Source organism: Daucus carota, chromosome 4, assembly GCF_001625215.2.
Source record: "Daucus carota subsp. sativus chromosome 4, DH1 v3.0, whole genome shotgun sequence".
Lineage (NCBI taxonomy): Eukaryota > Viridiplantae > Streptophyta > Magnoliopsida > Apiales > Apiaceae > Daucus > Daucus carota.
Window position 1 is genome coordinate 34168380 of NC_030384.2, and position 24174 is coordinate 34192553.

At 35.3% G+C, this 24174-nt stretch overlaps 4 protein-coding genes across 4 annotated transcripts; 1 reads left to right on the top strand and 3 right to left on the bottom strand.

Annotated features, from left to right (window-relative positions):
• The first annotated feature begins 888 nt into the window (after window positions 1–888).
• Window positions 889–6464, top strand: LOC108215961 (FHA domain-containing protein PS1). Its single transcript, XM_017388603.2, has 6 exons — window positions 889–1282; window positions 2082–2290; window positions 2390–5278; window positions 5397–5529; window positions 5625–5995; window positions 6083–6464. Exons 1-6 carry the CDS (start codon window positions 1015–1017, stop codon window positions 6326–6328), a joined length of 4116 nt encoding a protein of 1371 aa, XP_017244092.2. The 5' UTR covers window positions 889–1014; the 3' UTR covers window positions 6329–6464.
• A 357-nt stretch (window positions 6465–6821) lies between these two features.
• LOC108219566 (protein SENSITIVE TO PROTON RHIZOTOXICITY 1) lies at window positions 6822–9575 on the bottom strand. Its single transcript, XM_017393070.2, has 2 exons — window positions 9399–9575; window positions 6822–8528 (listed from the first exon to the last, which is right to left on the bottom strand). Exons 1-2 carry the CDS (start codon window positions 9558–9560, stop codon window positions 6951–6953), a joined length of 1740 nt encoding a protein of 579 aa, XP_017248559.1. The 5' UTR covers window positions 9561–9575; the 3' UTR covers window positions 6822–6950.
• A 2851-nt stretch (window positions 9576–12426) lies between these two features.
• On the bottom strand, window positions 12427–17201 carry LOC108215873 (tetratricopeptide repeat domain-containing protein PYG7, chloroplastic). The gene is made up of 5 exons (XM_017388474.2): window positions 16932–17201; window positions 15527–15581; window positions 14412–14695; window positions 13082–13228; window positions 12427–12912 (listed from the first exon to the last, which is right to left on the bottom strand). The coding sequence occupies exons 1-5, from the start codon at window positions 17112–17114 to the stop codon at window positions 12628–12630; spliced, it is 954 nt and encodes a 317-aa protein (XP_017243963.1). The 5' UTR covers window positions 17115–17201; the 3' UTR covers window positions 12427–12627.
• A 421-nt stretch (window positions 17202–17622) lies between these two features.
• On the bottom strand, window positions 17623–23880 carry LOC108219512 (dihydrolipoyllysine-residue acetyltransferase component 5 of pyruvate dehydrogenase complex, chloroplastic). Its single transcript, XM_017392995.2, has 7 exons — window positions 23166–23880; window positions 22142–22536; window positions 20664–20855; window positions 20482–20569; window positions 18241–18311; window positions 18071–18154; window positions 17623–17952 (listed from the first exon to the last, which is right to left on the bottom strand). Exons 1-7 carry the CDS (start codon window positions 23641–23643, stop codon window positions 17848–17850), a joined length of 1413 nt encoding a protein of 470 aa, XP_017248484.1. The 5' UTR covers window positions 23644–23880; the 3' UTR covers window positions 17623–17847.
• Window positions 23881–24174: the final 294 nt, after the last annotated feature.

A 24174-nucleotide genomic window follows, 5' to 3' on the forward strand; every position in this document is an offset into this window, starting at 1 on the left:
TAGCAAACATCTAAATTTTACTCAAATCTATGTTAACAGGTTAATTTTATTTTTCACCCTTCATGATTTATATTTGGAAAATTTTAGCCACCCAAAAAATATTTTCAACTTTTTCATCAAATCTAGCTGGTAATATATGATTAGTTCAACTCACACCGATAATAACAGGATTCTTGTATACACATCAACTACACAATTAAAATTAGTCATTTGTTTATCATGTTAGAGCATCTCCAATGGCGTTGGCTATAATCGTTGGCTAAATTGGATCTGTAAGACATAATGTAATATTTGTTGAACCTGTAAGACATTGTGCTTCAATGGTATTGGCTATAGTGGTTAGCTATAATTTAAAAATAATATGTTATTAATATTTAGATTGTTATAAATAGAATATATCAGTTTAATATGGTAATAATTTATATGTAATCAGCGGGAAGGAGGAAAATAAATTGCGGGAGATAACGTGGAATTCACTACAGATCTGTAGTGGTTCGACAAATATAGTCATCCATAGGAGGTCGCTGTCGCTATAATTATAGATAAGGGCTTGCTATGGTTGGAGTGGTGTTTTTTTTATAGGTATTGGCTAAAATTTTTAATTTTAGAATGCCAGCTAGACTTTTAGTCAAGAGTTTCTCATGATTGGAGTGCTTTTATTGAAAAAAAAATTGAGATACATCACACTTACTTTTTATAATATACACATGATGATTATTTAATTTAATTTTCTTAAAGATTCGCATAATACATAATACGACGGAACGGAATACAATGTCCTCAAAAATGGGTTGATTTCACTCTGAGGAGAAAATCTATTTTCGTAAGCAATTTTAAATTCAAAAAATGATAACATAGCCGTTAAAAGAAGGTTGAAAACAAAATCAAAACGTTTATTTCCCTCATCTTTCCTCCATATATTCATTCAAATCCCTCAAACGAACAAATCCTCTCTTTCAATCTTCTCAGACGAACAAATCCTCTCTCTCTCTCTCTCTCTCTCTCTCTCTCTCGATGGGTGATCAGAAGAAGGAAGAAGAGAAAAAAGTGCCAGTTTTCACAGTCTTGAAGAAAAACTCAATCTTGAAAAACATATTTCTTGATGCCCCACAAACAAATCAACCAACAGCAAACCAAGAAGATGAAGAAGAACAAGTAATTGTAATTGGGAGACACACAGATTGTAGCATCACCTTGGATCATCCTAGTATTAGTAGATTTCACCTTCGTCTGCATTCAAACCCCTCTTCTCTTAAGCTTTCTCTTGTTGATTTGTCATCAGGTTTGTATACCCTTTTGTTATCTTGTATTTGTTTTAGGTATTCGTCGTTTCTTGATTGTACAATCTTTTTGTAGACTACTCGTAATTGTCTTGTGCTGATTTGTACTATTTTGAGGGTTTCTTGATTTCTTGATATAGTTTTCGGGTCTGTTTGTTCGATTTGTTGTGATTCTTGGATGTAGAATTTTATTGGAGAGTGTATTAGGGCTTCACTGACTTCTTGATAGTGTGTGTGATTTGTGCATTTCTGTGGGCTTCTTGAATTTTGAAATATTTTTAGGTGTTAGCTCCTTGTTGTTTGTGTAGTTCTTGTAGGTATGACTGGATTTGCATTAGCTTTTGTTCCCTCGTGATACACTGAGATCAGTTGGAAATCTTAGCAGTCGAGATCAATGGGCCTTGGAATTATGTTTCATGTACCAAAAAACCTAAATTCAGTGTATAAGAAAAAGTGGTCGAGTAAAATGGATACTTTACGGTGTAATTTTCCTGATTTCTATATATGTATTTAGGCCTTTAGACAAGGAGGTAAGCAGCTTAAACAAATCTTCTAACAGCTTCACTCATCAGCTAGTCCATTTTTCAACATCCATACCTGGTAAAAGAGGTATCTTGATATACGGCAGGTCTGGGAAACAACGATTTAAAATGATAGATTCCCTGTCATGTCTCTTTGTGATACTCCCTCCACCCAGACAGAGGGTCCCTAAGTGTTAGTATTTGATAGTTAATTTTGGTTAACCAGTTAATTTTTTGAGTTCTTAAGTTATTGATATATATAATCCTTCTGTTATCTTAGTTCATGGTACATGGGTTTCTGGGAAGAAGGTTGAACCTGGTGTTAAAGTAGACTTGAATGAGGGTGATATAGTACAGCTTGGTGGTTCAAGCAGACGCTACATTCTGCATTGGGTTCCAGTGAGCCGTGCTTATAATTTGGATGTCCCTTTTGTGCCACCTATGGATGTCTTGATGAGTGTCAAAGAAACAGAAAATTTGTCGAATCAGGTGAGTTTCAAGACTTCTAACGTAAGGTAACTTGGAATGTTTAATTTTGATGATGATTGCTCTTATTTTTGTCCTTATTCTTTTTATCTTGTTGTGCAGGATGAGAATTGCTGCCCATCTACTGAGACAAATCAGATTCAGTCACAGGGTACAAGTATGGGTAAATTAGACTTATCAATCTCTAAAAATGAGATAGGAGTGAGCACTTTATCCCCAGCAATGCCAGAATTTGGGGACTTTTCATGCGACAATGCAGAAGCAAAAAAAGGGAACCTGCCCAATGAAGAGCAAAAACAGAATGAGATCTCTGGCATTTTTTCAGGACAACCCTTAAAGGAGGAGTCAATTGAGGAAATTAAGAGTCAGCATTCTGGTGAAGTTAGGGAGAATTTACCAGATGTAAGTAGTCCTATTAATGATCACAATAAGGACTTATTTAGGGAAGAGCACGAAGAGAATGAGGTATTTGTCCTTTCCTCTGGAACTCCTTTTAATGATTCAGCTGTGACAAAGTTTGAGGATCAGCAATTTGATGAAGAGCACCAAAAAAATGAGATAGCTGGAATTTTCTCTGCAACTCCTCTAAAGGAGTCAGCTGTGACAAAGTGTGAAAATCAGCAATCTGATGAAGAGAATGATGAAAAGTACGAAGAGAATGAGATATCTGGCTTTTCTTCTGGAACTCCTTTGAAAGAATTAGCTGTGACACAATTTGAAAATCAGCAATCTGATGAAGAGAATGATGAACACCTACAAGCTCTTGCTGGAATCTTATCTGGTATATCATCTGCAAAAAGTCCAAGTGGCGATTACAATAAGATCTCTGCCTTTTCATCTGGACAGTTGCTTAATGATTCAGTTTTAGAGATTGTGAATCAGCAATATGGTGAAGAGCACGAAAACTTACTAGCTCTTGATGGAGCTATATCTGGTATGGCAAATGTGAATAGCCTCAATCAGCAATGTGGTGGAAAGCACGAAAACTCACAAGCTCTTGATGGAGCTATATCTGATATAGTAAATTTGAATAGGCCCATTATTGATCACAATGAACACCTGTTGAAGGAAGAGCATCAGATCTCTGACTTATCGTCTGGACAGCTTTTCAACGAGTCAGTTTTAGAGATTGGAAGTCAGCAATATGATGAAGTGTGTGAAAACTCACAATCTTGTCTATCTGGTATAGAAAATGCAGATAGCAGCTTGACTATCTATCACAATGAGCACCCATTGAGGGGAGAATCTGAAGATAATGAGGTTTCTGGCTTCTCGTCTGGGCAGTTTCTCAATGAGTCAGTTATAGAGATTACATCTCTGCAATCTGATGGGGAGGATGAAGAGTCACCTCTTAATGGAGTTCTATCTGGAATAGCAAATGAGAAAGGCAGCCCCGATATTAATAACTATGAGCACAGGATATTGAGAGAGGAATTCGATGAGCATGAGACCTCTGCCTTCTCATGTGGACAGCTTTTTAATGAGTCAGTTTTAGAGATCGATCATCAGCAATATGATGAAGTGGTCAAAAAATCACAAGCTCTTGATGGAGTTCCATCTGGTGCAGAAGATGCAAATAGCAGCTCGACTATCTATCATAATGAGCTTTCTGTCTCTTCATCTGGACAGCTTCATAACGACTCAGTTTTAGAGACCAAATATCTGCATTGTGATGGAGTGGATGAAAAGCCACCAGCTCTTGATGGATATCTATCTGGTATAGCAGATGCAAATAGGAGTCCAACTATCTATCACAATGAGCACCAGTTGAAGGAAGATTTTCAGAAGAATGAGATCTCCGGATTTACGTCTGTACAGCTTCTTGATGAGTCAGTTGTAGAGATTGGAATTCAGCAATATTATGAAGATCATGAAAAATCACAAGCTGTTGATGGAGTTCCACATAGCTTATGTAAAAACTATCACAATAAGAACTTGCCAGAGTTCTTCACTTCTTCGTTTTCTGAAGATGTGGAGATCATTTGTGCATCAAGAACGGAGAATGAACAGGAGAAGATGTCAACTTCCGGTTGCTACAGCCCCTGCAGCAGTACTGTTTTGGAAAGAAAAGATCAGCTATATCTTTATGAACAAGACCACAGCACTCAATATCACTTGAATTCTGAAGTTCATGCAGTTCAGTCATTGAAGAACAATCCAAGCAAATCAGAGCAAGAAAGCAATTGGCCAGAAATCATAAGAGATTCATTATCCGATGCCTATGCTGTCATTAGTGATAGTTCCGAAGCTCTTGACAATGAGAGTTCCTTAAATGGAGACAACAAGCAGAAGGAAGTCACAGTCGTCACTGGGACACCCAAGATAGACCTGATGAACTTGTCTGTATGTGGTGAGAGTATTCATACAGAAGTTTGCTTCGAACAACTTGACGAGAAAACTGAGACAGGAATAACTTTTGCTACCAATAATGTGTCTGAACCCAAAGATGCAAATGTCAACACCCCATTGAGATCAGAGGAACAAATTGGTGAATGGTTCCCCACTAACACCGAGGTCAAAGAACTGTACAATGAGAATTTGGACTATGAATCAGTTCCAGAGGAACTTATCTCTAACATAGAAGTGTTTGCAGAAGAAATCTTTACTCCAGACAAGGAGAATTTTACTCCGAACACTCCTATACAGAGGTCGACCAAGAAGACCGACAAATTAGAAGATTTCAAGCTTTTAGATCCTCTATGCTTATCATCCCCGACAATGAATTCTATTTGCCGGAACTTTGTTCAAAATGAAGAACTAACATTCTCTTCTGACAAAGAGAATCACACTCCAAAGGTCCTTCAGAAATCTAGATTGGTGCAACCTGCCTCCAGGAATTCAGCGAGACTGAATGTAGAACCAGCAACAAAGAACAGAATGAGCAGGATTCCTTTTAAATCTCTGCTCTCCAACTCCTCAGGCAAGAGCTGCAGCAATGACACTACTAGTAAAAGCAGCAATTCTGGCAAATATGCGCAACTAATTGAAAAGGTCAATTTTACTTGCATTTTGCTTCAGTTCTTCATAATTAAATTATTTAGCTTTAAGATGCCCTTCACAATTCTCTTTTAAAGTTTTACACATGTCTCTTTGTATTTGTATACTACAGAATACTGTTGCAGGAGACAATAAGCGGTGGATCATGGTAGCAGACACTGATTGTCTTCTAAATAAGGTTTCCAGGAAAGCATTACAGCTTTTGCAAGGAGTGAAGGGGACTCGGCTGATCATACCTAGAGTTGGTAAAATTACTACTTAATTTGCAGCTCCAACTTCAAGTTTTGTAGTAATAATTTTCAGATATTATCCTCTCCAATAATAAATACTTTTTTTACAGTGATAAGGGAACTCGATTGCATGAAGCGGAGAGGTTATTTGTTTACAAAAGCAAGAGAAATCTCATCAGCATTACAATGGATCGAAGATTGTATGAAAAATACGAACTGGTGGATTCATATCGAGAGTTTAATGGAGGAGGGAAGGCATCTTACACCTGCTCTTTCCCTATCTACAACTGAAATAGAAATGGAGGATTTGACTTTCAGTTCAGCCTCATTTTCTGCTTCTCTGAGTCTTCTGGAGATTGTTTCCCCAACGCCTGGAGATCATATTCTTGAGTGCGCTCTCCTCAATAGAGGAATGAAAAATGGTGAAAACCTTGTCATTCTTAGTGATGATGTCTCACTGAAGATTAAGGCCATGGCAGAAGTAAGATTTGTGTGACCCTGTTATCTATTTGTATTCAAATACGTGACAAAATAAATTTGCGATAATTGTTTGTTTATCTGTTTGCAGGGTATCATCTGTGAGGCGGCAGAAGAATTCCGCGACAGCCTGGTAAATCCATTCTCTGATAGGTTCTTGTGGGCTAAAAGCTCTCCAAGAGGATTGACTTGGTCTTGCATAGATGACATTGTTCTGAGGGAGAAGTACTATCGCGGCCCTTTCAAGAAGCCGCCATCAAAATCAGGAGAAAGCTTGAAGGGTTTGAAGCTCATATTGGTCCAGAATTCTCACTTCAGTGGACTAATTCCAAATTGACTCAAAATGAATTGTTTTTTCTTCCAGTTTGCACGAACTCGAAATGAGTAGTTATCTTCTTGTTAGCTATGTTTATATCTCTGTTTAACCATCAAAATCTTTATTTTCTTGGTCATTAAGGTGTTAAGTTTTCTTAGTTACAGCTCTCTTTTTCATCTTGCAAGGTGTGTTGCAGATCAACCAAAATTTGTTGTAATAAATAAGTATTACATATATTTACACAATTAGTCAACTAAAATCCTGTCAAAACCTAAATTTGTGTAGATGTCATGTTATAAGCCTAGTTGGCTTTATATATGTGAATAAATATTTGGACTTTTATTATTATCTTCAATATTTAACCCTGACTGACTTGATAGTTCCAATTAGGAATCTCCATTTGTAAGTCTTAAAGCATAATTTAAACTGAATTCAGTTGCGTAGATCAGCTCTTCACTTTACTTTAAAATATATGCTAACCACAAAGACATGGCATCACTAGATGCATGAAACAGTGCATAAATGTGATAATATTTATTTAAGACTGAAGAGTCATTTTACAAAAGAAAGCAATTTCAACAAGAAACCATAAACCCCTACCAGATGCCAAGTTCAAAGCTTCTACAATGAATCAATGATATGTTCATCCCAAATTATTAGAAATTGAGCTCCTCCCAGTTTCCCTAGGGTAATTACAAGCATCCGAAATCAGGAAAGATAAGGAACTCGCTGAATCTTCGAAGGGAGGTCGAGGGAAATCACTAAATCCACCGAGGCTGCCTGTGTCAAAGTCCAACGGCGAGAAAATCCTTGTGTCGTCATTAGCAATTCCTTTCCCATCCAAAATGTTTTGGAAGTCATTGGAGCTGAAGTCAAAGTCAGTTTGAGCAACCTTACTTGGCGCTTCATTGCCCTCCCCGTGATCAGACAAGTCAACCATTCCTTTATTTTCATCCAGAGGAATGGCAGGAGTGTGGCCTTGGAAGAGTGTGATGTGCCCGAAAAGCTTGTCTTTCCTTGAGAAAGTTGTACCACAAGAGCAGAGCCATTTATCCCTGCCACAATGCTTTTCATGTGTTTTAAGATCCGCAATTACGGAGAACTTTTTCGTATTGCATCTGCTGCAAGTGTAGCTTTTGTCACAATGGGTTCTCTTGTAATGGTTTTTCACGCACAAGATCGTTTTCAAAGGCTGAAACTTTTTGTGATCCTTGTTCCGCTTGCAACCAATGTAGGGGCAGGAATACCTCTTAATCAGAGGTGCCTCAGAGCACATCTCCTTGTGTGGCTTTGCAAGTGCAGCTGGGGTTTTGTATTCATCCCCATGACCTCTCATGTGCATTCGCAAATTGGCATCCCTCTTAAAACCCTTTCCACATATTAAACAAAAATGCGTGTGAGGTGCAAGGATTTCTTCTTTTTCTAGTTGCAAGATTTCATACGAACCCGGAGGTAGGTGTTCACCTTCATCAACTTCTTCTTCATCCTTCTGATCATGTTCTTCAACGTTGTTCCCAATCAGATCAATCTGGTTGGAATGATCTTCTACCTTGTTGACATTATTATTTCCGGTTATGGAAGATCCGGAAGGATATCCAATTCCACCAGGCTGACCAAGTTGGCTTCCCAAAGGATTGCCAGAGGAGAATGTGTTCTTGGCTGATGGCAGAAGACTACCGGCAGTTGAGATCAGCTGAACTATAATCGAGGTGAGATCAGCATTGATTAACTGCTGTTGCTGAGCTGCAAGTTCTTCAGATCCTTTTACTGCTTCAGTTCTCCGACCAACAATCAGATGTACCAAATCTTGAAGCTGATGAATCTTCTCCTCCATGATTGAGAGATTAGTCAGCATCACCTTTGGATCCCATTCACAATTTCGGATTGCATTACAAATGCCATTCATCTGACCATCCAGTTGACCAAGAATTTTCATCTGATTATCATTGTTGCAAGTATATGTACAGGGGTTTTGAGAAAGTTCACTGAATCCAGGAAATTGTTCTTCGATCCTTGTCGAGAAATCAATAAGTGAAGGGTCATCCCACTTCTGCAGATTTTGTTGAGAACTGAAATTGATAAAAGATTGTTGGTCAGGAGGGACCTTTTTTTGGAGTTCAAGTTGGGTCGACGAAGGCAACTTTTTCCATGTTTCTGCTGCACACAACCTCTTTTGAAGATCCATTATTATCTTTTCTAGCACTAATTCAAAGCTAGAAATCTGTAAACCAGCAAGACAACCGGAGAAAGAATTACTTAGAACCCTCAAAGCGTCAACCTTAGATAAACTAGGTATAATCAAAACCACCAAGTAAACAAATAGAGCAAGAAGATTGTCTTAATAGATTACAAATAATGAAAAAAAAATCCATAATACCATGAAAAAGGATAAGAACGTTATTAAATAATAACAAAAGAAAATCGCCTTTTTCATAACAATTGTGTATATATGCGAGTGTTTCTTAGCATCTGATCCCCAAAGAATTCATTCAATTAAAAAACATATGTACGAAGCTGAATAACTCTAAAATCAATATATCTTCACACAAAAGATCAAACTGCTTAGTGATTTTCACATCAACCTAAAGTCTCATTTATCTCCAAAATCACTCGAATTGACCAAGATCCCACTTTCAAAATCTTTCATTTTTCAATATACTACAGTAAAACTAATCAAGAGCTAACAAAATCAAAAACTCAAAATTAATGACCTATAATCCAATAACTCACTCAATCAACATATCCCAACAAGCCTAAACTCTCATCTTCATTCAAAATTACTCAAGTTGACCAAGATCCCCCTTTCAATCTCCCAAGTATATCCCAATATATACTCTAGAAAACTATCACAGATACACATATCTATAAATTGAATCCATATTTCATTTCAATATACCAAATATCAAAAAAAATTCATTCTTTACAAATATAAAGCAAAACCCATGTTTCAGTTCAAAATACTAATACAAAACTAATCAAGAACTCAATTTTACCCATCAAAACAGCAGCTGAAAATTTCAAGAAAATACAAATAAAAAACCCAAATTTATATAAAATATAAAAATGAATAAATATAAGGTCAAGAACTTACCAGATTGAAGATTAGAGTAGATGCAGCTGGCAGGAAGTTGAGGATGAGCAAAGATAGAGAATGGGGAAGAGAACACAAACTCAAGTCTGTAAGTATATATAAGGGTATCACATCTCTCTGGTGCTGAGGAAGCTTACTAGTCTGTGTCCATGTGGGGTCCATGCTTTTGATGCAATTAATCTCGGCCCTTGATCAAGGTTTTGATGGTGATGTGCACCGTTCATATCTTGGTCAACACTACAGATTACTACGTTATGTATATCTCTCTTTCTATCGTGTCAATTAAAATCATGATTAGTTGCTATCATAATTAATTTTTATAAAATGAGTCAGAAATTATAAAACTAGAAATTTAGATAAAAAAAAATTATTTATTTTTGACAAAAGATAAAAAATTTATTTTAATATATTTAATTTCTGTTTTAGAGATGAAATCATCATGCTACTTTCAATTCTCGCTATTAAAACGTCATAAATTCAATACTTCATTGGTCCTCTTTTACATGTCCATTGTGACTTTTGACGAGTTTATTCTAATATGCAACTTTCAGATTTTAGAAATAATAATTAGATTATTTGTAATATTTAGTCAAAATTGGTCATGATTCTCGAAAAATAAAATGAACATATAAAAGGGGAAGCATGTACATAAAAAGGAGCAGAAAATTATTCATTTAATAATCTTTTTAATTTCATATAAAATTAGATGTGATCATAAATATGATGCGTCTTTGGTTTGGTATGTATTGACTTCGCATGAAGTGTGTTGCTATTTTTCAAGTATAATTAAATAATTTGTAAGCTCCTCAAGAAAGTTTAACCAATGTGCAAAATATGATTCAGAAAGATGGGAAGTTGTAACATCATCAAAGTTCAGAGTATCGGAGATATTTATAAACTAACTTAACATCATTTTTTTTCATTTCAAAATATCTTGTTTTATTTTGATTTGATTTAACAAAATTGACGAATTTTTGATGCACAATTATATTCAGAAAATTTTAAAAATTATATTATTAGAAAGCATATTCGATCTACTTAAAAATGTTTTTTAATTTTTAAAAATATAAATTTTATTTATGATTAAAATTTGATTAATTTAATTATTGAAAAGTCAACAATGCTATTATTTTGAGACGAAAAGAATACTAAAATCGATAATACATTTCGACCAATTTTTGAAATGATGTTTAATCCAATATTAATTAAAGTGTCTGTTTTTATACTTATATATAAATCTATGACAATTTACAAAACAATTCATTTCCAATTTCTTGAGCATCTGCAGACCAGCAAGAACTTTGGTTTACATTTAACAAGAAAAAAGAACATTGATTTACGAAAATCTAACTCAGATTCAGGATCCACACAAACCCCAACAACCCAGCTGGATGAATCTGTTACACAACTTACACTTACCCTCATCTCCATTATTTACACTAAAAAATTATGAAATGCAGCTACTTATGTACCACAATCTCAATAATTCCATTTTAAAATATTGAGGTTTCAGAGTCAAGGGACAGGAAGCCCCCTCTATGAATAAAATATAATTTTGTAAAGTCAAAATGTCGCATATGCAGTGATTAGAGGTGGCAATATGGATGCAAAACCATTAAACCAATCCAAACCAAACCAAAATTGTGAATTTGGATCCATTTAAAATCACATTTAGAAAAATGGATTTGGTTTGGTTTCTAGTCTCACATTTCTCACAAAATATGGTTTCTAACCACATTGGTCTCACTTTTAAGATTTCTTATAACTCTCCACACACACACTATTATGTTCTTTTTCTTTTCTTTCTTTCTTTTTGCTAATTATCACACATGCACATCCCATGATTCGAACTCATGACTTTACTTGGAGAAGCCAAGAGCTTAAACCACTCCATCAACTCACACACTCACACATACTTTTGTTATATTTAGTATTCATTATATTGTGATTTGAGTGTATTAACTTTTGTTCATTATATAATACTTATTTTTACTTACCAAACTAGTTACCCAAAATTCAAACTAAAACCATAACCACATTTATTAATATATGGTTCGGAAATGATTTTGGTTCATCTATCCAAACCAAATCCATTTTATAAGAACCAAAACCAAACCAAAACCATATTTTGTCACCTCAAGCAGTGATTATGTTCTAAAATAAGCCGGTTTAATATACATCTTTGATAGCAGTTAATTATTAAAAGCTCATGATTATAAAATTATAAATAATATATATGAAAAGATAATCCAAGTTATGAAATAATAAGGGTTCTCTGATTATCGTCTAATGGTATCTGTTGAACATGACTTTATTTTAATAATGCTACAAAGAATTGATATAATATTAATAATCAAATCTGAATCTAATTTTAATAGCAAAAAAATAATATAAACCTAACATTAACGAGTAAAATTAAAATTTTTATCCATTTCCAGAATGACTCAAAGCCTACTTATCCGTGGCTGATTTACTTTGGGATTTTGAATCAGAAAAAAGGGGTCAAAAAGATGAAAAGGAATCCTGAATAACCATTAACAAGGCGGCAACTTATAGGTTCTAGTGGAAAATCATTACATATACGACTAGAATCTTTCTATCCAAATAGTATATATCTCTCCATTTTGCATGTGGAAGATGATGGCTGCCTACAAATTACAATTCCATTCCAACCCCATTCTTGTTTATTGGAGCAATTTCTTTTACTGAATGTGATGTAAAGTCAAGAATGGAATAACCTTCTCCTATTAATCAACATTACACTCTCTTTTGCTCTCATTGTTTCTCACACCATTCTGTCCACATTCCATTTGTACAAATTATTTTCCAGATTGTGTTTCATCTCTTAAAATACGATGGATCTAGGGAAGGTCTCACATGGAGGAGCTATTTCAAATTATCGAAATAATGAGCTAACAGATAACAAACTTGCATATTACATATATATGCAAATATTTTTGAAAAATAATAATAACCGAATTAGCTGAAATTAGATTGGCTTCATTACCAACCAGCCTAAGAAATGTGATAGCCAAAAATAAAATTTTCATTTCAATACCCATATCAAGATACTTGAGCTCTAATATATCACCCTTTTAGATCCCGGCAAAATCACCCAGATGAGTTTGCAGTTAATATACCACTGACTCGAGGTCAGACCAAAATGTTTTGGAAGTACAAATATAAAAAATTAAGAACTTACCTAAAGACACATATGATACACAAGATGCTATCCTTTCTTCTTTGATTTAATAGGAACTCCTTTGTACATCTGAACTTTTTCCTTCAATGCATCTCGCCTTGGCCGTGCTATAGTGTTGTTAGGATCAAATAGCAAGACTTCTTCAAATGCCTTCAAAGCAGGTGTATATTCTTTTTTGGTCTCATATGCATCACCCAGGTTGTTCCAAGCCGTAACATAGCCTGGTTGGATCCTCACGGCAGTTTCAAACTGAGCAATGCCTTTGTCAACTTTCCCATCCCGAGTGTAACTCACGCCAAGAGCATTATAAACCTGTAAGAGGTGGAAAATATTATATGAACATGAGATAAGTCACTAAATTCACCATAAAAGGTGCAACGGAGACGTGAGTGTGTACATATGCACATATTGTCTATCATTCTTAGTATCCAGAAACCATTTATGTTTCAAGAGGTTAAAGAAATCAGAGAGGATATAATACTTGTGCAAGATCCTGATCATCTCCATCCCATTTTTCAATTGCCTGAAGCAAGAATTTAGTAGCAGCAGGGTAGACTTTTCTCCTTAACATCACTGCTCCAAGTTCAAATAATTCCGTCGCACTAGCGTCACCACTTCTTACTTGTTCCTGAGAATCACTAGAATCAACAATACATAGGGAATAGAAGAAACATGTCGCAGATATGTTGCTCATCTTATCCAACCAGGTATAGAAGGCAGTATGTAGAGGACATGCATTATAACATGAATGAGACTTAATTTGATTGCTTTTTCTTGCACAAGTCTATCACTGTCCTTGCTTTTTTGAGGAAGAGTTGCTAAATAAAAAATTCAAAACTGTAAATTCTTTTATTTCCTCCTTTTACTTTTTCATTTTTTGCATAGGTAAGCTTATTATATAATAACTTGTCGCAAGTAGAGGTGGCCAAACAAACAAGTCGGATAGGCACGACTCGGTTCGGCTCGTCTGAAAATTTGGTTGCAACTCAGCACGTTTCGCTTAAATGGCCAAAGCGTACACGAGTTCACGTTGGAGGAGACATGACTCGCCTCGTTTCGGCCGCCCGCATCGCCTCGCCACCTCATCTCGCCGCCCGCGTGGATAGATAGAATCATTCTGTAATGTATTTTTAAATTTCATTTGATACATATTTTGTTTTAAAAGTAAATGGGGTTTGTTCCGTTTTTTTTAGAGGAGTTCTCTCGAATTATTTGTATATTTTTTTTCGACTGATAGAATTAATAGAGTATTGTCCTCTTTTATTTATTACATAAACAAATTAATAAAATAGTAGTAACTCGTGTAACTCGCTCAACCCGGAGAATTGTACACGAGTTGAGCTAGCCAGAACTCGCCTCGCGATCCATTCGCGAGTCTATTCCTGACCAACTCGCTTCGTCTCCAACTCGCCCGCCTCGTCCTACCGTTCGTCTGGCCGCCTCTAGTTGCAAGATACAAAGTTCTCAGAAGTACGAGGCGTACTAGTATTATTATTTAATAATTTGTTGCAAGACACAACGTTCACAGAAGTATGAGGCATACTGGTATTAGAACAACAAGTTGACCATGCGAGAAGCAAATTGATATAGAAGCATTATTTAGGAGGTTTGCACATTTACATATATGTGTTTGTGAGCTATATACATTATAGGTTAAAAGTCTACGAAATGTTGGACCTCTTAATTCAAAATAACGCAACAAAGTTAGTTCATGTAGATATGGTTAAGTTCTCTATATGCAGTTTGTTGTTTTTTTAAGAATTTATAATTTATGATTAAGTGAAAAGAAACTATAAAATATAGACATTTACCTGCAATTCTTTTGCTGAAAGGTCGAGCTCTCTACGAACAAGAACTTGACGAATTACAAAAAAAGTCCCAACCCCAAGCAAGCCTAGCAATGAAAGCACATAGGAGAGTTGGATCCCCAATTCAAATAACTCCCCAATCTCATAAACAGGATCTATCTGGGCATATCCACTTGCTTGTGCCGCTTGTGCAGTTGCTAACCATGAAACTGATCCACACGAGAAAGCAGAGATGCCTAATAGTTGTCCTTTTAAATTCATGATATCTTCATCGACCAAAAGGGAGTCTGGAATTATGGAAACAGAACAATCACTTATGTCAATGAAGCAGTTGTGTCTCAAACTTGTAATGTATGCTTGTAACATGATAATTAATCATTTTAAGTCATTATTACATTCATGAAAAGTAGATATCAAGAATTCAGATTTAAAAAAACGGAAAGGACTGGCAAAAAAAAAGAGAGAGAGAGAGAGAGTTAGGGCCTCAGGATCCGGCTGCAGTCTGGGAATTGGTAAAGCAACAATTGCTGCAAAAAATAGCTAACAATAGAGGACCAATAATCTACATCAAGCTCAGATCCTCCTAAACACAAAATTGTGATGCACTACTTTAAGAGTTGGAGTTATTCACATTGTACAACAAAAACATATATAGTGTCCGAGTAACAACTTATGACCTAAGAACGAAATCTTGACCTTAAGAGATTATTGGCTATGCCACTGTTCTCCGATATAAGCATTTTAATTATAAAGTAAAATTACTTAATGAATCTAAAATTGTGGAATTTCGAAAAGAGAAAGCTAGCCATCATAGTTACTTGTTTGTAAATATACGAGCATGGTATGAATGTTTCAATTTATATGGTTAGAACAACTTTAATGTGTAAGTGTAACTAATTATAAGTGTGATAAAGATTGCTGCATGGAAAATATGGAAATTGGCAAGTGCTGAGGAATCTGGCCTCCAAGCTATCTAGCATCCTTCCCAAACAAACGCAAACACATGACTACATTGATGAAAAGACACCAGACATACAAGTACAACTTTATAGAATTAAATATGAACAAGATTGAAAGAAAACATTTATAATCACTAATAGATCAGCCTAAGTAATTACCTTCAGATCTCTTCGAGGGCATAAGTGGTAGTACAGGAAATCTTCTTCCATATATCTGATTCATTAATCATCAAATGTAAACTTAGATACTTATGGTCTTAGTTTTCAAACTTACGTCCGATCATCAAGATCATATGAATGTGTGGGGGGATTATTGGGGAGCAACAGATAATGAGAAAACATATATGCTATACAAAAAGTGCCAAAGTCGACTTTTATGGCACAGCTCCTGAAGCACAATTTTACTAAGCAATTTTTTCACTAAAAGTAAACTAGTAAAAACAATTCTAATACATGTACACACACTCAATGAACATCTATGTTGTTGTTACAATTAGTTATTTAGCAGAAAAAAGAAGAAGATATAATTGGTGGCGCCACCTCATACATAATAGAAAAATGTCAATTGACATCAATCAACCAAAATTCAACAACTCAAATATATGATATTTGTTTAGCACGATTTGGAACGCTCGAATTCTCCAAGGGTTCTTCATTAACTTTCTCTAAAGAGAGCTGAAGAAGAAGATCCATGGGTTGCGCCTGAGGTGGAAGATAATATCAGGGTTATTTTTCAATTTCTTTATAAAGACCTTTTCAGCTTTAACCATAAACTCCAAAGCATTTGCGAGTTCTCCCTCGGGTTTTTTGAATTTTGTTTTATTTACCATTTGGCCAAAAGTCGCTACTTTTCTACTCGCGCATATTGTGCCAACCAAGGCTTTCACATTATTGTGACTCAACATTGATGCTATGTTCTGATTGCATAGATAAAGTATACAGAGAAGGGGCCATGAAAGTTTTCTTCCACTAAAGAGTAATAACGGATGGAGAAGTAGAATTAGATTGATAACGGTAATGTATGTAATTAAATCATCATAAGAAATAAGATCAATTTCAGTCCCCTTCCTAATATCATCATCTCTATTTCCAACATCACTATTCACCCAATTTCATCAAGAAATAAGATTAAGATCTTTCAAATTATTTCACCATACTTTTAATATATAGTAATATAAAATCATATTACGTCCTCAAGATTTTAGAAGAACTGGGTATCTCGTACCCCCAATATTCTCAAATGTAATATGGACACTGATAAAATATTAGTGCAAAAATCAGCCCCCCACCAAGAATGGGAACTCGAGGGGGGGTGTTAAGATATAAGTCCTCCAAACATTTAGATTTCGAGAGAACCGGTAGCTTAACATTCTTCTATTAGAAACCACGTTAAAAGCTTCGGTGCATCCATGTTAGACAACAACAAATTACAAATACAATAACTAGATAAGATCAAAGCTTTACACACAAACTTAAAAGTAAAGATAAAATATCGACATAAAAAAATGCAAAAACAAGAAGCATTAACATAATACATGTATAGAAGCACATGCATATGATTTACCTGAAGCGAGATTTTGTGGTTTTTGAACTTGGGCTTGTTGGGTATTCTTGGCAGAGCTGATCCATAGCTTTGAAATTCAGCAAGTGGATATTTATGGGTGCCAAAGATCAAATTTACAAGAGAATTTTGAGACCCAGATGAGTAAATATGAAGAGGAGTCGAAGTATTTGAGTGGAGCAGCATTTCTAAAACTGTGGTGTTAGATTATCTAACTGAACTGAGGAGCATCTCTAAAGAATCCTAAACAACTCAGTGTCTGAAGATAAGTTTATCTTATATTCTTATGTATCATATTGTCTTTTGTCTGTGCTTTGAACCGGACCAGACCGGACTTTTCCAGCTTCACCCGGCAACCAACCGGTCCAGCCCAGATTATTTCTTGGACAAATAATATTTAATCTGGTATTAAAAATGTTTTGCATATGGGCTTGGATTAATTTTTTTTTATCCGAAGTTGTAATGAAAATTCTGTAATATTCCCTTCAGATTTTTTTAATATATTTTTTCCTATTTAGAAAAATATTTTTCAATAATATACCAGTATTCTTGCTTCCTGGTGATAAAAATCACATAAAATGATGCCAAATTAACATCCTGTTTCAGTCTTCCAGACCATAGATACAGCAATGACAATTGTTTATGTAAAAAAAAAAAAACAGTAGAAGAAATGCTTTGAAAAACTCGGCCACAATTGAGTCATTAATTAACAATCTATATTTTCAAGCATTGCACTGGGGAGAAATTTTTACGAAATGGTATAATTATAATTTGTAATGCTACTCTGCCTGCCAAAAGCAACTATTAAAAAGACAAACAAAACATTCTGGCTTGCGAACTTTTTTCTGGAGTTGAGCTTTGGTCGGGCCTGATAAGAGGGGACTAGAGCCGTCGCTACAAGAAAGTATTCTCAATGAAGCTAGAAAGTGAGATCCTTAGGATCCTCGATTATCTTAGCTAGTGTTTGCAGAAATGATGCTAGATCAGCACCATAAATTACACGATGATCAGCTGTCACATTTACCTGCAAAGTATATGAATACGGTCCAAAGTAAGAAAACAAGGTTAACTCCTTCGAGAAAAAGATGACCAAAAAATTAAAGATATATATAAGTTAGACCGATACAGCCAAATTAATTTACCTGCATCTGGTTTTTCATGCCAATCCGACCATCTTTGGTACCAACAATAGTGGGCTGAGATGCTCCTACAGCCATAATTGCGCCCTGAAAAAGTATGAACAAAAATATTAATAACCAGAAATCGGAGTACAAAACTTGTGCAGATGCCTCGAGAGGAATTTAACACTTACAGTGCCTGGTGGTAAAATGGCATCAAAGCGATCCACACCAAACATGCCCAGGTTGGACAGAGTAAAAGTGCCTAAAGACCAGCAAGCAGCATTATTAAACAATTTTTTTTTATTAAAAAAAGGCATTGTTGTACATCAATACAACAGTAGCAATTGCAGCAGACGAATTTGGAGTTACATATGTTGTCAGAATAATAAGACGGAGGTGAATTTGTTGTGTGTATCTGTGCCTGGGACATTAGTTTATTTTTAAGGTGATAATCTAAGCATTCATAAGTGACTGACCCATCTGCATAAGCATATGGCGCTGTTCTAATAATTACTTTACTTCGACATCGGAAGGTAAGATATTAGGCTGTAGGCAAACAGAAGAGCATGTGATAAAATAACAACTTAAAAGAATAACCTATATTTCACAGTTAGAATGCCCTATGCACTGCATATCAACCTACAGAAAACAAGAGCACTTGAAGAGCTACTATTCAACCGTTTGCTTTGACTGTTGTTTCAGCTGACAAGAATGCATTATTCTATCTATTCATGTTTCCGAGTACATCTACCGAGTATATTATATACAAAGTACAAACACAGCAAACAGGATAAAATACAATACAGGCCCTAGTGTCTCGAGAGTAAGTCATGAACCACTAAAACCTCTCAACAGAAAATTGAAATATTGGGTAACAATCTTTTACCCCCTTTGGCAAGACAGCCATCACTTTGTACCCTTTTATGAATAGATAAAGACGCTTATAACAGTTGGATGCTTGGAATGCTTTAATACATTGACATAAATGTAGTTTTATGCTTGTAAATTGTAATACGAATTAATAATGAATTACAAATTAATATAGATAAAAAAAATTTATAGTAAATAAAATAATAAATATTATATCTTTTATTTGTAGATGCCAATTCGTAAACCCTAAGCTTTCACAATGAAGTAGATTAATATTGTTAATTGATATGAAATTGTCAAGTATGGAACTTATAATACATGGCGATGACCAAGCAAGGCTCTTATGCTTATCATATATAGGATATTACTAGCACTTAAATCTTTCACAATTCAATGCACAGAGTGACTGGCCTATTTTCAATCCAGATTTGGTCTACACTGTCGAAGTGTAGAGCTATTTTACCGCTGTTAATTTGTCAATACAATTCAATATTATGATTAATTTGTCAGCTTTAGATTGAAGATTGATTCCAAAAAACAGTTGCCCATGTGCTTCACACCTTCAACTAATTTATAAAAAACCAGAACCAGAAGGCCGAATAGGTCAGTTCACATATGTAATGCAAATGACAATCTCTAGTGCAAGTCCTTTCCTCAGCCGGCAAGCGGGGTTTCAAAAAGGTTATATTTTGATGAATAGATTTGATAACTTAATGCTTAGTATTTCTGGCACCAATTTCATGCTCTAAGTTATGAGGAAGGGGGGAAGAGTATAACTGGCCCATTATAAGATTGAGGTTAGAAGGATTATATAATTTGACAACGTATATCAGGGTATCTACCTCAGTAAAATGGTTATTAATAACTTTGATGAAAAGTTTAGCTTGGTGGCAGTGATCAAATACAAAATTACAGATGCATATGGGTATGAACAAGACAGGGAGAATTATTTAATCGCGTGATAAGCTGAGTAGGCTTGAAAGTAGCGATGTGACCTTTACTGAAGAAGCTATCATCAAGGATCAGAAGAAGATTACTTAGGTGAGATGACATCATAAATCATAAAAGATGTCTAACATCTTAACTAATCAAGAGCTTTAACACAGAGAGTGGGAGAAGCAAGGGATGATACAACTGATGTCAGTACATCATACCATCTTTTTTCCTCATGCAGATAATAGTGAAATACACATGCTTTGTCATATGACTCGTATTAGATAGAATCAACAGTAACTATTGAAGATAGCAAAAAAGATGTTAGTTCCCAATTTACATGGGCCGCAGAGTGACTGGCTCTATTGAATGCGGGGATGACTGGGAATCTCACCCACAAACATTTGTGACAGTACATTGTAAGTCACCCTAGTATCTATATACATGTATAACAGAAATAGTAATAATCAACAGATTCTTCTATTGCAGTAGGAGAATGAACTGATGACGTGAATACTAGGTATGTTGGGACACAATTATTGATGGCAAAAAATACCACGTACTATAAACATTTCATAAGCAGTCGGTAAGGTTTATATGCATGTCAAAAATAACAACTCTGCAAGTACCTGTGGTGTATTCATGTGGTTGCAGCTGCTTTGCACGAGCCTTGTCTACCAACTCCTTCCACTTGCGTGATAATGTGTATATGTCAACCTAAAGAAAAAAAGGGAGTCCACATCCACAAACATTTTCAATATAAGAAACCTATGGAAAAAATACAATATAACAGAGTCAGATAAATATTCACCTTGTCAGCATCAGGAAGGACAGGTGTAATCAACCCCCCATCGATAGCCACAGCAACAGCAATGTTAATGCTGCTGTTATATGTAAAGCTCTTTCCATCCCTACAACTCGAATTCACCACAGGATGTGCAGCCAGTGCAAGAGCTGTCGCTTTTGCTAGCATTGCCGTCATGGTCACTCCCTTTGATTTTATCTATAATTTTTTCAAATACAAAGAGCTTTGTATTATATAGAATTTGTAAACCATTTACTTATTAAGAAATGTGTGTGTGTGTGTGTGTGTGTGTGAGTAAAAACAATTGGTAGCAGAAACAATCTCTTGGAACATATAGCAGGTAAGAAACACTAATGACTACATTAATATCACTACACATCATAGCAAACAATGCAGGATTAGATGATTGCTGACCCGAGCTGAACCATTAAGTTCATTATTTACAGCTGATCTGAGCTTATTTACTCAAATATAATTAATCTTTGGCCAAAATAATCTAGCAAAAGATGAATTTCCTACTTCCCTTTATGTCTTGAACCCCCCCCCCCCCCCCCCCCCCGGCACAAATAGTCTGACCTAACTACAGATCCAGAGCGCATATCAACACATGATTATTATTTTATACACATAATATGGGAGGAATTATGAAGGGATTCGGATAGTATCCACTATACAGTTCAACTGGTGAGATTTTTTGAAGAAAAAGAGAAAAGATGTAAAAGGGTCACAGCATTCACAAAACATGGATCATTACTTCTACATAAAAAATGTAGATTTCAACTTGAATCAAAATGTCATTTTATCCTTTTATAATGATTCTACTTTACCAAGCCAAAGAAAATTGTATTCTAAGATTCTGTATAAATTCTAATAGATAATGAAAAGAAATGCATGTAGTAAAGCCACTACCAAAATTGTAAAATGTTCCAATCCTTGACATATTATTTTTGAAAATGGAAAGTATCATGAAACTAGAGCCTAACGTTTCTCCTCAAAAGAAAATAATAATATAATATAATATAATGAGATTAACTTTGTTGTAATATCTTTTAAACATGAATATTTTATAAAAGTTGGTGAATGGCATTGGTAGTTTATAATTGAATGAAATAAAACAATTACTTATAAAGGAACATCATTGATATTGAAGAAAAAGAGCAAAGTGGACTTTAAAAAAAACATTAGCAGAGATGTATAATGAGAGAGATAAGATAGACAGGGTCTGATAAAATAAATATAGAGACTTTACTCATTCATGTATTATCTTTTAATGAAATTTTTTTCTGTAAGCAAACTTTATAATATATAAGAAGTCACATATCAGGATCATCATTCATCACATTGTATCTCATATTCACACTCAAACATCTTCATCTTTACTTGATATATTATTCATTCAACAATGTAATAGTACACATGCAAAGTTTTCATATTAATAATTATTAATAATTAATAATTTATGAATTGGGACAGAATATACATACCTTCTTGTAGAGGGCATCAAGTGCATCAGTTGAAATCGTATATCCAACCCTAAATGTAGGCACTGCAAGGCTCTCCAACATATTTCTACTGACAGCCGCCTGCATTGCGGTAAATGGAACAACCGAACCCAATTCAACTTTCGGGCCAGCATCTGGCTTAACACTAACATTTGTCTTAGCCGTATCAACTACAACACCTGTAGCTGCTGCAGCTTCAACATCCTTGGCAACAATCCTACCCATTGGTCCAGTTCCAACAACACCACTTAAGTCTACCTTCAACTCCTTGGCCAACTTCTTTGCATATGGGGATGCCACAATCCTTTTACCTCCTTCTGATGCAGGATGCACTGAAGATCCAGTTACTGACTTGGCCTTGGGGGCAGAATCATTTGCTGAAAATTTGTAACTAGATTCAGAAGAGATGTAAAAATAGAATGACAAGGTATCCCATTTTTATTTACCCCAGTATTTAAAACATTCGCATATATAGATATAAGAATCAATGATAGAGGCCATGTTATAATCCAATAATCACACTTCAATTGCTTAAGTTTGCAAATCCAAAACTCGACCTCCAGAGCAGCTACATTTTTAACTAAATATTAGATAGCCAGAACAAGGTTTCGAAGATGAATCTTATTTGTGCAAACGGCACTTCAAATCAGGGATTCAAATCCTACATAATCATTCAAATGTCAATGATGCACCTAATGGCTAATTAACCATCATGATATCACCTGTACCGATGTCCTACACAAATAAACAAGAACATGTACATACATTGCCCCCTCATTCCAAGTACAGATATATAAATAAAACAAAAAATAATAATGCACCCTAGTCCAAAAACTTTAGTAATGCACCTCACTTAACATGAGATGATCACCTGCACTTAGATATCCCAAACAGATAAACAAGCAATGTACGAGCTCCCTCGCCCTTTGTACGATCAAGCAAATATAAATCAATCAAATAACTATCTATCAAACAACCAAAAACAAAATCAAGTCCCAATTCTTACCCTTAGGAGCAGAAACACTAACAGCAGCCTCCACTGGAGCAGGAGCCGCAGCAGCAGCAGCAACCGGAGCAGAAGATGAACCCGCATTAGTCGAAGCCTTATCTTTAGCCATTTGAATCTCCTCCTCAGTCTCAGCTAAAAGACCAATAGCTGATCCCACAGCAGCAACACCCCCTTCATCAACCATAATAGCAGCCAAATAGCCATCATAAAAAGTCTCCACATCCATATCAGCCTTATCAGACTCCACCACAACCACTGACTCCCCTTTGGACAACTTATCACCTTCTGATTTCACCCAAGACACAATCTTTCCTTCAGTCATTGTAGAACTAAGTGCAGGCATGAAGATTTCCCTGATCTTGGCCTGGATTTTTGTGGGTTTCTTCAACTGGGGTTGGGCTAAAAGAGTGGCTGGCCGGTACAGAGAGGGGGTTTTGGTGGTGGAGATGAAGGAAGTGTTCAAAAGATGAGCCATTTTTAAATGGGGTTGGGCTGAATTGAGGAGAAGATTAGGAAATGAGGAGCAATTGGATTGAAAAATCAAGAAAAGAAAGAAACGGGGTGTTGTATATGTTGGGAAGAGAGTGAGTTATGGTGAGAATAAAGAGGTGGGTGTTTGTTTGTTCATAGATTGTATCGAAATTGGGCGGAGCTTTCAACTAACTTCACAGGTTACACAGATCATCTGTACAAGTCCTACAGTGGAACATACGAGAGTTACCAACAAAAACAAAAACAAATAAAATACGAATTTAATTATATATATAATAGATATTTAATGATTATATACATATAAAGAAGGTCGTATTTATACTTTATATCAATATACAAGTGCTTAATATTTCTCATGTAAATTATATAATGACGTTAAAAATGAAAGGATTTTATTATACATACCCAAGTCGAAAAATATTTTTGCAAAAATACTACATCCTTTACAATATTTTGCAAAAGTATCAAACTTTTAAAAATATTTACAAAAATAATGATGCAACACCTTACAACA

Bases quoted from the DNA above. Each gene is read 5' to 3' on its own strand.
- LOC108215961 (XM_017388603.2), top strand. From the start codon at position 1,015: ATGGGTGATCAGAAGAAGGAAGAAGAGAAAAAAGTGCCAGTTTTCACA. The intron at 1,283-2,081 runs GTTTGTATACCC...CTGTTATCTTAG, and splicing joins TCTTGTTGATTTGTCATCAG to TTCATGGTACATGGGTTTCT. The intron at 5,279-5,396 runs GTCAATTTTACT...TGTATACTACAG, and splicing joins ATGCGCAACTAATTGAAAAG to AATACTGTTGCAGGAGACAA.
- LOC108219566 (XM_017393070.2), bottom strand. From the start codon at position 9,560: ATGGACCCCACATGGACACAGACTAGTAAGCTTCCTCAGCACCAGAGA. The intron at 8,529-9,398 runs GTAAGTTCTTGA...GCTGGTTTACAG, and splicing joins CTACTCTAATCTTCAATCTG to ATTTCTAGCTTTGAATTAGT.
- LOC108215873 (XM_017388474.2), bottom strand. From the start codon at position 17,114: ATGCTGCTCCACTCAAATACTTCGACTCCTCTTCATATTTACTCATCT. The intron at 15,582-16,931 runs GTAAATCATATG...TTAATGAATCAG, and splicing joins ACCACAAAATCTCGCTTCAG to ATATATGGAAGAAGATTTCC. The intron at 14,696-15,526 runs GTAATTACTTAG...CCATAATTCCAG, and splicing joins GCCCTCGAAGAGATCTGAAG to ACTCCCTTTTGGTCGATGAA.
- LOC108219512 (XM_017392995.2), bottom strand. From the start codon at position 23,643: ATGGCTCATCTTTTGAACACTTCCTTCATCTCCACCACCAAAACCCCC. The intron at 18,312-20,481 runs GTACTTGCAGAG...GCTGGTCTTTAG, and splicing joins ACCACATGAATACACCACAG to GCACTTTTACTCTGTCCAAC. The intron at 17,953-18,070 runs GTAAATTAATTT...TATACTTTGCAG, and splicing joins GCATGAAAAACCAGATGCAG to GTAAATGTGACAGCTGATCA.